Genomic DNA, 13,059 nt, shown 5'->3' with positions numbered 1-13,059 from the left:
GGAAATGTCATAATCCATGGATCATATCGCCTATATCGCTCTATTGTCATTTGTGAGAAAAATACAAGATTATGACCTTGTTTCATTCAGCTTCAAATCATGGGTGGGTGCTGCTTTGACAAGGTACAGTAAATGACAATGTCTTATTAGAAGGCTCTTTTAAAGTTCTAAACAAGCACAAAATGAGGATGAAATACAGTTTTCACACGTTTTATACTGTACTAGGGGATTGAATGGAAAATAATGGTTGTTTTTAACTTGTTGTCCTCCTGTAGCACAACCATCAGCCTCCCTTCCCCCGACTTGAACCCGATCTAACATCTCTGGAGAGACCTGAAAATAGCGTTGTAGCAATGCTCCCCATCCAACCTGACAGGGCTTGAGAGGATCTGCAGAGAAGAATGGAAGAAAATCCCCAAACACAGGTGTGCCAAGCTTGTAGTGTCATACCCAAGAAACTTGAGGCTGTAATCACTGAATAGTTATGTAAATGTTTTATTTATTTTTATACATTTGCAAACATTTCTGAAAACCTGTTTTTGCTTTGTCATTTTGAGCTATTGTGTGTAAGATTGATAAGGGGGGGAAAAGCAATTTAATACATTTTAGAATAAGGCTGTAATGTAACTAAATGTGAAAAAAGTCAAGTACTTTCCGAATACACTGTATACGGATTCTACAGACTCAACTGAGTACTAGTTTTTCCTGTGCAGTGCTGTATTTGTACCAAATAGTGTCAGGGACCCCATTTTAAGCTGTTTCACCACAGTAAAAGGTCAGGAACCAGGGGCATAGGCAATTGTCTCAAAGCTTAAAAATCCTTCTTTAACTGGTCACCTCCCCTTCATCTACACTGATTGAAATGGATTTAGGAAGAGACATCAATAAGGGATCATCGTTTTCACCAGGTCAGTCGATGTCATGGAAAGAGCAGATGTCCTTTATGTTTTGTACACTCAGTGTATATTGGCAATAATAATACATTTTATTTGGCAGAGGTCTTTCAGGACACTCAAGGACATATTATATAATAAAATAATGTGCGGGATCTTGCACTTTCCACTTTTTTTATTTTTTATTTTTATTTCACCTTTATTTAACCAGGTAGGCTAGTTGAGAACAAGTTCTCATTTACAACTGCGACCTGGCCAAGATAAAGCATAGCATTGTGAACAGACAACACAGAGTTACACAGGGAGTAAACAATTAACAAGTCAATAACACAGTAGAAAAAAGAGAGTCTATATATACATTGTGTGCAAAAGGCATGGGGAGGTAGGCGAATAATTACAATTTTGCAGATTAACACTGGTGTTAACTAGAGATACTGGTGTGCAAAAGAGCAGAAAAGTAAATAAATATAAACAGTATGGGGATGAGGTAGGTAAATTGGGTGGGCTATTTACCGATAGACTATGTACAGCTGCAGCGATCGGTTAGCTGCTCAGATAGCAGATGTTTGAAGTTGGTGAGGGAGATAAAAGTCTCCAACTTCAGCGATTTTTGTAATTCGTTTCAGTCACAGGCAGCAGAGAACTGGATCGAAAGGCGGCCAAATTAGGTATTGGCTTTAGGGATGATCAGTGAGATACACCTGCTGGAGCGCGTGCTACAGATGGGTGTTGCCATCGTGACCAGTGAACTTTGCACTGAATCCATGTGCATTAAACAATAGCTAGGCTACAACGTGTAGGCTATTCATATTAGCTAGCTAGCTAAGACTCACTAGCCAACTTGTTTAGGAAAAACAAGTAAAATGGCCAAACAAAGCTCCATGTTCTATTTTTTCAAGAAACCGTGTCTGTAGAATTTGCCAAGTAATTTTGTATCAGTGATTTCGCCATGAAGGGCCTCCAGTCTCCTTCTGTACCAATCACTGACTGCCATGATTTAATCCTGGTCCTTAAAGACAGTTTCAGTACATTCAGAGACAATGACCAGAACTACAGTGCTGTTTTTATTCAGCACTTTTAAAAAGCATGAAACACTTATCCACTTGTGACTTGCACATTCTCTCTTCCACCTCTGAGACATGACCATCAGTCCAGTGAAAAAACAAACAAACAGTTATTTCAATTTATGCCTCGTAAGTAATAGGCTACAACTGACCTCTGACCAGTGTTATCATCTAGCCTAGCTTAAGACTTAACTTTTGAAATATAAGGGACACTACATTATTTATAATAAGGGATAGGCCGACATGGAGAAAATCAGACCTTTCTTACTATATATGAAAATAGGCAAATGAATGAAACAAATGTATTTCCAATCTATGTTAATAGCCTGTCATTTTTAGGAAAGGCACTCGGCTTGCATTTTGACTCATGAAGGGATCTCGACTAAAAAGAGGTTTGTGACCACTGTTCTAGTCTATGTAGCAGGGATAATCAACTACATTCAGCCGAGCGGATGGTAATTACAAATCATTTGTAGAATGAAAATTGACCACAAGAAGCCCAAACAGATATACTATTTTACTAAAACATAATAATTTCAAACCTTGCTTACATTTGTATACGATCACATATACTGTATATATTATGGGTGGGAATACTTTGGAACAGATTTCCAAAACGTAAATTACTTGGAGTTGACTAGCTGATGTTTTTACATGATTTTATGTACAACCACAACACTTGGGAGGCCAAATAAAATCACCCGCTGGGCTGTATTCGGACAGATGGTGAACTCTGTTACATTAGAATTATTATTGTTATACCAAGGCATTATGTTCTAGTCTCATAGTCTATTAATTATAGGCTTGTGGTTTATTATGTGTCAGTCACATGTTAAATGCAAGAGTCATGGATTTCCATAGGCCTACAAGACTATTTGTTGTGTAATGCAAAATCACATGTTAGATGGTTTGTTGTGTGCAATCGATTACAGTTCGGTATATGGTAGGCTATGCTTTTATGATTATTTAATGAGTGTCCAAATTTTGGCCCACCTTCATTTTTGCTGGCACTGCAATCAATGGATTTCTGGCTATGCCACTGCCAGGAACACTCCATATTATTCAAAGCCCCATGAAATGACACCCTATAAATATTCTATAGACACTACCGAGTACTCCCCATCCCACTTTTACACCAGCACAAATAATATTTTTTCCTGTACAGTGCTGTATTTGTACCATATAGTGTCCAGTCAACACATTTTCAGCTGTTTGACCACAGTAAAAGTCCAGCAACACTCCGTATTATTCAGAGCCCCATGAAATGACACCATATCTAGATTCTGTAGACCCTGCCTACTTGAGTACTCCCCATCTCACTTTTATGTCAGCACAAATAATATTTTTTTCTCTATAAACGAATGTCATGCATTTGCATTGGGGGCATTTATTTTACCTTGGAGCATGTTCTAAAACACAACTTTTATTTTGAAATAGTCCGCTATTCCGTGACCCGGATGTACTTATTTTAAGTGTTGCTGATAAAATGCTGACAAATTAATTCGCTCCGAATAATATTTCGTCGAAATCATAACAACTTAACATTTTACGGCTAAACAATTTCCTAAAATGTAACGTTGGCTGAAAACCTTTACTGAGTGTCCCTTGGATTGTCTTTAAATTCTCACATAAAAGGGTTCGTATTGCTTATTTCTTTACACTGAAAGACAAATGTTGCGTTAGCTTCCGTTCCTTCCACTCCCCTCCTGGCTGGAGTGAGGGTCTGCAGTCAGCTCTCACCAGCCCTGCTTCAACTAATCAAATCCCTGATGAGCAGGGGGTTGCGGGATTAGTAGCCTATATAATCAGTTGTGTAGAGTAAGGTTGGAGCAAAAGCCTGCATACCCAGTAGTAGCTGCTATTAGCAACGCTGGTGTGTTTACACTCCAGCGTTGGTACCTTTTGTATTGGCATTGAGTTGCACAAAAACAGTCCGTAGCGTAGGAAGCCTGGGGCGTTTTAATTTCGGAAGCCGTTTATCGTTTAAAAACCAAACGGAGCCACACGAGCGTTTGTATTGAAAAAAAAAGTAAGGTTAGTCCCTCCCCGTTTCGTTCCGTTTGCTTTCGGAAACGTTTTGCAACAGGTTCGGCGTAATGAATATGCCTCAGAAGTTAAATATAGCGTTACTTACACAAACGTACTGTGCCGGTGGTCATGACGGTTGGTCATTAACACGGGGGAATTTGAGTCAACATGTCTAAATAAATAACATTTATTAAAGAGTTTCCAAACGTGGTTCTGCTATATACCCACTTCTTCTCCACTTACCTCATATCAAAATAAAAGTCCAGCAGGTGCGCCATATGTTGACAAAAAAGGAATAAGTTGTGCGGTACTTGTATTTTGACATGAGGTAAGCAGAGGACTTGGGTCTAAAACAGACCCACGTTTGGAAAGTTGTTTAATAATAAGTAGCTTTAGATATTTTGGCTCAAATTCCCTCTGTTTTAAAGGACCAACTGTCCTACCCACCAGCTCAGTAAGTTGAAGTGGAATTTATGGTAAGCACCTCAAGGTCTTAGCACTTTGATTAGGCCTATATTGTGGTGGTCATTGTTGCAAATCATTGTGTGTTTTGTTTCAGAGATGTGAGGGTACCTACAGCTGACTGAAGTGAAGGCCAGCATCTCAACCATGGGGAAGCGGTATTACTGTGACTACTGTGACCGGTCCTTTCAGGACAACATGCACAACAGGAAAAAACACCTGTATGGTGTTCAACACCACAGATCTAAAAAGGCCTGGTTTGACAATTTCAGGGGTAAGTCATTTCATTTCCCAAGAGTTTCATGATGTGTTTAAGCCAACTGAGAACAAGGAAAAAAACTAACAGCTCAGACTAGGAGAAATCTTTACGTTAGTGATTTTCAGGTCAGGGAAGTCAGAAATCTAGGATGATGGCTGCCTTTCCTTCCAGTTCTCTGCTGCCAATGACTGGAACAAATTGCAAAAATCTCTGAAGCATGAGTCTTATATCTCCCAATCTAACTTTAACCATCAACTGTCTGAGCAGCTTACCCTTCACTGTACCTGTACACAACCAATTTGTAAATGGCACACCCAACTAGCTCATCCACATATTGTTACTTACCCTCTTGCTCTTTTGCACCCCAGTATCTCTACTTGCACATCATTATCTGCACATCTATCACTCCAGTATTAATGCTAAATTGTAATTATTTCGCCTCTATGGCCTATTTATTACCTACCTCCCTACTCGTCTACATTTGCACACACTGAACATAGATTTTTCTATTGTGTTATTGACTGTAATTTGTTTATGTGTAACTCTGTTTTTGTCGCACTGCTTTGCTTTATCTTGGCCAGGTCGCAGTTGTAAATGAGAACTTGTTCTCAACTGGCCTACCTGGTTAAATATTATTATTATTATTATATATATTTTTTGATGCCTGAGTTTCTGAGTTGGATGACTGTAAAAAAATAAGTGTTTTCCCAGTCAGATTTTTTTTGGGGTGGGAGTTCCCAGTTGTCTTGAATGCACCATTTGTCCAACATGGTTTGGGGGGGTCAGAAAAAAACTGCATGGTGTTCTTAAAGGGCCAAACAGTAGTTAAAAGACTAACAAAGCCACTGTTTCCGTAGAAAACTGAGGAATGGGGCTGGAGAAATGTAATCACTCCCAAATGCCTAGACAGAGCTTTGGATGCAAGGACAGGGCCTGACCATCGATAATATCAGAATTATTGTTTTAACCATGTTTTTTAGACTATACAGTGTTTGTTTACATTTACTTTGTTTACAAACATTGGCGTAAAACAAGCATATATTTAGTATTCTGAATACAGTTAAACTAAGCTCATGAGGCATTTATAAGCTGTATTTTTTAAGAACCAGTGGGTACATATCATTAATTTGTAACTCTAAAAACTGATTTACTTTTTTTTTTTAATAATGGAGTCTTGGTATAAGGTGCTCTTTGAAAAAGGGCACTCTATAGACAGGCAGAAAAAAATAAAGAGAATGGTGGCCACCACTTCGTAAACGTTAAATGTAGAAACAATTATTTTCTTGCACTCTTAAAGAATGAATGCAGGCACTTCTTGATTTAAGAAGGCTTTATTTACTTGGCATTTCAGTAGACATATTTTTAAAAAATAGCAGGGCCGACATTGTTTTGACATCAGATCATCAGATCAGGGCTTAAATGTTTGACACAGTAACCAATTAGGAGACATGTAACGTGATTAAACAAAAATAACAGCATAAAGAGATGGTTGGGGTTCAATTCAGAATGATGTGATCCAACACATTTCAGTTCGAGTCCTTTTCTAAATGAAATTGCAGTCCATTTTCGTTATGACACTTCCCAGAAGATACCAATCCTACCCTTACGCTTGTTTACACTGAGCTGCACTGTGGTCAGAAAACATACCTCAATGCAGGGATGGGGATATGCCACTGTACTCCAAATGTTTTACCTTTATCCACACTGCTCCATCGAGAAGATTGAAATACTTACAGCCAGTTTTCCTGGAAAACTGCCCTTATCGTCTTCACGCTAGCTAGCAGTAGCCACAGCAGCCATTATTGAATGGCACATCACGTTGAACAACAAAGGAGATAATTGGCTGACACTGCCATTCCAAAGTGGCTGCTATGGCTACTGTACGTTTTCCGTTAGGGTTGGTATCTTCTGGCGACATCTGACAGGTACTTGTCGTAACAGGCTGAGGACAATATGACACCTCTTCTTTCATCACAGATGCAGCAGCCATCCTGTATGATGAACAAACTAAGAAACCCTGCAGGAAATTTCTTCAGACGGGTAAAGACAACAAAGATATATGATGAACATTTTAATGAAAGATCCTTACAACTATCGGTGTGTAATGCTTTATTTTGTTTTGTCCTTTGCATCAGGCCAGTGTGTGTTTGGCAACAACTGTAGGTTCTCTCACATGTCAGAGAGGGACATGGAGAACCTAAGAATGCAGATTGAAGGTGAGTTGTTTCCACAAGATGGCACTGTCTGCCATGGACATGGTCCTCATATTGAGAGTGTTAATTTATGGGCAATGCTGTTGTTGTCGCACCTTGCACGATGATAACATTTTTAAGAAGTGCAATTTTCTGTCATTATGGTGGCAAGTACTCTGGTATTGCAATTATGAACACACAATGCCACTCTGTTAATTTAGGTGGTTCAATGAAATCTCTAATAGTAATCATCTTCACTAATTTCACTCAGAATTCAAAGTTCCAAAGGTGATTGTGTTAATGAAATCTATATTAAGAGGTGTAGTCTAATGTCTAGATGAAAGACGGAGCAGAGAGGACCCGGAGCACAGAGCGTCCCCTGAGCGGAGCATAGAGGAGTGGCTCACCAGAAGAGAGAAGAAGAGAGCCGCCCTAAGCAGTGGAAGGTACAGTATGAATCAATGGTCAAAGGCTGTCAGTACTTACATACAGTGCATGTTAATGCTAAAATGTTATTTACGCTTGCATGGAGTCAGATTTGATACAGTTAGTGTGAAAATATACTTTTCCCCTTTTCTTAAACAATTTTACTCTATTTACTCTCTACAGTGTTCTGAAAGAGGAAGATGAGGAGGATGAAGATAATCAACCAGAGAATGACATACCGCCACATTTCCTCACCATTCTTGACCTTCCTCCCTCCCTTCTGCCCCCTCCCCCTGGAGGATGGAAAGTCAAAGTCAGAACTGAATGGGGTTGAAGGGGCAGTGCAGTTAATGGCAGTTCCACACTGAGGTCAAAATAACAACCTGAAATTTGTTAAAATTATGATAATGCCTTTTTCGTGTAAGAGCTGTTTGTAAAAAAGAAAAAAAAAAAAAGAACTGGAATTTCAACCTGTTCAGGTGGGGTGGATTTTTTTGGTAACTGATCTGATTATTCTGACCTATGACCAGTCATCTTTTATTTGTATACGCATCCTACTTTGAAGGGGTAAGCAGGGTAGGCTCAGAGTCAAGACGATCCTATCCGCCAATCAGGGTTGTGTATGTTAATATATTTACATTTGTATCAACACGCCCACACAATCAGACTGAGCATTTCAATGGCAAAAGGAGCCTCAGGGAAATACATATTTTCATGAAATAAACACACACAGTCATTTATTAGACATACAGTGATTTAAAAATGATTAAGACTGCATGGGAGCTTTAGCTGGTTCATCATTTTTTGCTCAAAGTTTGATGTGGTGATGCAAGAACGGATCATTAATTGCTATTAGGGCTAAAACTTTTACTTGATAGGAGTGAATTTGTAACGCATTTTAATTGATTTTCTCCATCACGACTACATTAAAATTCAGTTGCGTGCATGCAGAGATTTTGTTGAGTAGGTCCTCGTATTCAAGAAAATGTATTCTGAGTTGGAAATGTACAGAATGTGAGGTTCTAATGCTTTTTAAATGATGGCCTCAGGAAAGCAGCAGAACAGGAGTGGCTACCGTGATATAGACTCAGCAAAAAAAAGAAACGTCCTCTCACTGTCAACTGCTTTTATTTTCAGCAAAATTAACGTGTAAATATTTGTATGAACATAACAAGATTCAACAACTGAGACATAAACAGAACAAGTTCCACAGACATGTGACTAACATAAATGGAATAATGTGTCCCTGAACAAAGGGGGGTCAAAATCAAAAGTAACAGTCAGTATCTGGTGTGGCCACCAGCTGCATTAAGTACTGCAGTGCATCTCCTCATTGACTGCACCAGATTTACCAGTTCTTGCTGTGGGATGTTACCCCACTCTTCCACCAAGGCACCTGCAAGTTCCCGGACATTTCTGGGGGGAATGACCCTAGCCCTCACCCTCCGATTCAACAGGTCCCAGACATGCTCAATGGCATTGAGATCTGGGCTCTTTGCTGGCCATGGCAGAACACTGACATTCCTGTCTTGCAGGAAATCACACACAGAATGAGCAGTATGGCTGGTGGCATTGTCATGCTTTAGGGTCATGTCAGGATGAGCCTGCAGAAAGGGTACCACATGAGAGAGGGGGATGTCTTCCCTGTAAGTTGAGATTGCCTGCAATGACAGCAAGCTCAGTCCGGTGATGCTGTGACACACCGCCCCAGACCACCTCCAAACCACCTCCAAATCGATCCCGCTCCAGTGTACATGCCTCGGTGTAACGCTCATTCCTTTGACGATAAACGCGAATCCGACCGTCACCCCTGGTGAGACAAAACCGCGACTCGTCAGTGAAGAGCCCTTTTTGTCAGTCCTGTTTGGTACAGCGACGGTGGGTTTGTGCCCATAGGCCACATTGTTGCTGGTTATGTCTGACCTGCCTTACAACATGCCTACAAGCACTCAGTCCATCCTCTCAGCCTATTGCAGACAGTCTGAGCACTGGTGGAGGGATTGTGCGTTCCTGGTATAACTCGAGCAGTTGTTGCAATCCTATACCTGTCCTGCAGGTATGATGTTCAGATGTACCGATCCTGTGCAGGTGTTGTTACACGTGGTCTGCCGCTGCGAGGACGATCAGCTGTACGTCCTGTCTCTCTGTAGCTCTGTCTTAGGCGTCTCACAGTATGGGCATTGCAATTTATTGCCCTGGCCACATCTGCAGTCCTCATGCCTCGCAGCATGCCTAAGACATGTTCACGCAGATGAGCAGAGACCCTGGACATCTTTCTTTTGGTGTTTTTCAGAGTCAGTAGAAAGGCCTCTTTAGTGTCCTAATTTTTCATAACTGTGTCTTAAAGACCGTTCCAAATCAAATTTTATTTGTCACATACACATGGTTAGCAGATGTTAATGCGAGTGTAGCGAAATGCTACAGTGCATGTTCATTAATTGTTTATGGTTCATTGGTTCATTGAACAAGCATGGGTAACAGTGTTTAAACCCTTTACAATGAAGATCTGTGAAGTTATTTGGATTTTTACAAATTCTCTTTGAAAGACGGGGTTCTGAAGAAGGGATGTTTCTTTTTTTGCTGAGTTTATTTAAAAAAATACTTTTGTATTTTGTAATTTGCTTCCCTCCACATATTCTATGTGAATGGAAAGTGGTTTGTCCATGTTGGGATGATTTATTTATAATGGATGGCATAATGTTTTACCTCCGATTAAGTTCTGGGTCCGTATTAAGAGAACGAGGATCGGAACCGGAACAAAGAGCTCCACCCTCTCTCTGAGTTACAAGCAAGTCTATTGGCCAAATGTTCCCTCCCCTTATGTTTTTCGAAAGAAGAGAAAATTGTGATTTGTCCAAAGCATGGGAACTAATGCTGCTCGTTATCAAACCTTCCCGTATCATGACAGATCTACGATACCATTTATGTTTACGTAGTCTGTCCACGAGTGATTACCTCGCCAAGGATGGCTGGCCACTTTTGTAACAAAATGGTTTTAAATTTCCTATCTTCTGGTAATAAAATAGTGTTTTAACTGGACATATTGTTATTTCCCCTGTTTCACTTGCAAGAACAACTAGGGGATAACAGAACAAGTGGTATTCAGGACATTACTTCAGTGTGTTAATGGAGGCCTGTCCATATGTGCCAGGCAGCTGCGGTCCAGCCCAGATATTGGTAGGATGTCCCATCACCCTGTGACAGGGACCCTTTGCTGGCAGCGTCTGCCTTTCCTGTGACAGTGACACAGATTGAAACCGAAACTGCTACACTCTAAAATAACATTTTCAATTTGTTTCAGATAGGCTCCCTGAGGGAGATGACAGGACAGCTGGATCCTTCCCTGGTTGGTTGGCCGGCAGTGTGAATAATATTCTGATGATTATTATGACCGTGCTGGCTGTCTCGCATCTCTGGGCTCTGTGATAAAAACTTGCAAGGCCAATATTGGAGCAGGACTACACTTAATGACTTGTCTCAAAGCCTTTGTGTCTGCGTAACTGCCACCGAGAGTTTTGATATGTGTCACTGGCCCTGAGATTCCCAGGCATACAATAACTTCACATAATCAAGATGGTAATTACCAAAAAGTTATTACATTTTACTGTGGATGACTTGCATCCACACTTGTAGTTTTGCATGTACTCAAACTATTCACCAACATGTACAGTCATTGTACCCAAACACAATTCCAAGTGCAACAGTGTTTAGCTATAACTAGTAACTTCAATGTCATTAATATGCAGCTTGCATTGATTGCTTAATTGTCAGTACACTCTGTGCCCTTTAGCTGCACTGCTCTCCAGTACCACAATAACTGCTCTTTAAGACCTTAACCTCCACAAATGAATAGTTGCAGTACTGAATACTGAGTCAATTCCCTGCTGAAATGTGACACATCAACAAGCTCTCTCTCAACTCAGCAAGAGAGACTTACAAAGCCGAGTCCCAATAGAGCTCTGTTGCACATAGAGGCGGTCTTCCTTGAATCCATGATTAAACAAGTTGCCTGTGTCTTGGAAATATCGCAGTAGGCTATTTTACAACAGGTTGACGTTGAACGTTCTGGCGAGAGTGATTGCGTTTGACATAGGTGTTACTAAAAGCAGCTTGTGTTGTTTTTGTTATTCTTCAGAAGTCCCTACAGATGTTTCGTTATTGACTTGTGCTCTAGGCACCAGGCAGTAGCAGAGGTCCATTCGCTGTGACTGTGAGTCGGTTTGTTTTTCACAATCCAGTCATTCAAGCATCGAATCAGAACTGTATGGGATTAAGGTTAAATGCAGAGTAAACACCAAATCAACACTACCGTTTTTTTACTTTTGATTTGTAACACACACAGTTGTAAGAGAAATGGTTCCCTAGCAGCAAGTCTTCAGCTTGTCTGCTGAAAGCATACGCACCAGGAACAGATGTTGATGTTGATTCAGTTGTTTGAGGAGCAGCACATGCCAGCCAGGTCAAACCTCATTTCACAGATTGGTCATTAATCATTAATGTAATCTTTTCATCTTATATCCCACTAGTAGATAGCTTGGAATTAGGGTCAACACATGGAATTATCATGGTAAGAATGTAGATCATTATGCAGTTCAAGAAAACAACAACATAAAACAATTGGAAATTAATATTTGTCTGATAAGTATCTAATAAACATTTCACTGCCTTGTTTGGAATTCAAAGGTTGATTGAAAATTAATGGAAAAAAAAGGTTGATTAATGTATTATGCCGCAATAATAGTTGGTAAAGACAAAGTGGGATAATTTATCATATATTTGTGGTGTAGGCGGCTGCTTGGTTGGACCCATCATTGGTAGGTAGTCCGAAATGCATGAATGAATCATTATTGAGATTGGGCACATTCTCCTCTCCCCGAGACAAGCACCAAAAGTCTAAACATTTAATTAAGAGACGAGCAACCTTCTGCATCACCTTTTGGGGAACAAGTCCAAGGCTTTACCCCCAGTTGTTCTCTTGCCTCTCAGTAATTCAGTACCTGCAGGCACTATTCCAAACGTAGATCCTGTTTTAAAACCGTCCAACCATTTCATCTTTCTCTTCAGTGGATGCTCCTTAGAGGAGGAACGGGAGGACCATCCTCCTCAATGAATTTCATAAAAATCGAAATAGTGAAACAAAAAGAAACAACATTTTTAGATAAAACTATACTAAATACAGATTCACTTAACCAAATAATTGATTAAAACACAATGTTCTGCCTCAGCAGCACTCTGTAGGGTAGCACCATGTTTAGCCGGAGGACAGCAAGCTTCTGTCCTCCTCTGGGTACATTGACTTCAATACAAAACCTAGGAGGCTCATGGTTCTCACCCCCCATAGCCTTACACAGTAGTTATGACAGCTTCCTGAGTATGTCCTCCAACCTATCAGAGCTCTTGCAGCATGAACTGACATGTTCTCCACCCAATCAAAGGATTAGAGAATGAATCTAGTACTGAAAGCATTAGTTACAGCTAGCTAGCACTGCAGTGCATAACATGTGGTGAGTAGTTGACTCAAAGAGAGAGAAAGACAATGGTTGAACAGTTTTGAACATTCATTTCCAAAATTAAGGAAATGCAACAGAGAGAGAGAGAGAGATTTGGTTGTGTTTTTTTACTTTCACATTTACTTAGCTAGCAAATACAGCTAAATAGTTTAGCCTACTCAAACACCTGCCTCAAACAGAGAGGGATAATTTGTTAGCTAGCTGGCTATGACTATTCAATACTGG

General features: G+C 40.2%; 1 protein-coding gene across 4 annotated transcripts; it reads left to right on the top strand.

Moving 5' to 3' along the window:
• Positions 1–3,403: 3,403 nt before the first annotated feature.
• On the top strand, positions 3,404–8,274 carry zmat5 (zinc finger, matrin-type 5). 4 transcript variants are annotated; one of them, XM_021602717.2, is made up of 6 exons: positions 3,404–3,593; positions 4,545–4,721; positions 6,684–6,746; positions 6,842–6,922; positions 7,236–7,344; positions 7,508–8,274. In XM_021602717.2, the coding sequence occupies exons 2-6, from the start codon at positions 4,595–4,597 to the stop codon at positions 7,656–7,658; spliced, it is 531 nt and encodes a 176-aa protein (XP_021458392.2). In that variant the 5' UTR covers positions 3,404–3,593; positions 4,545–4,594; the 3' UTR covers positions 7,659–8,274. The 4 variants fall into 4 exon arrangements, with proteins under 4 accessions (XP_021458392.2, XP_021458399.2, XP_021458393.2 ...); XM_021602724.2 differs by lacking the exon at positions 3,404–3,593 and adding an exon at positions 3,620–3,745; XM_021602718.2 differs by lacking the exon at positions 3,404–3,593 and adding an exon at positions 3,646–3,991.
• The last annotated feature ends 4,785 nt before the right edge of the window (positions 8,275–13,059 follow it).

Source organism: Oncorhynchus mykiss, chromosome 5 (assembly GCF_013265735.2).
Source record: "Oncorhynchus mykiss isolate Arlee chromosome 5, USDA_OmykA_1.1, whole genome shotgun sequence".
NCBI classification, from domain to species: Eukaryota; Metazoa; Chordata; class Actinopteri; order Salmoniformes; family Salmonidae; genus Oncorhynchus; species Oncorhynchus mykiss.
Note: the sequence above shows the minus strand (reverse complement) of the source record. Positions and strands in the feature narration are given on the sequence as shown.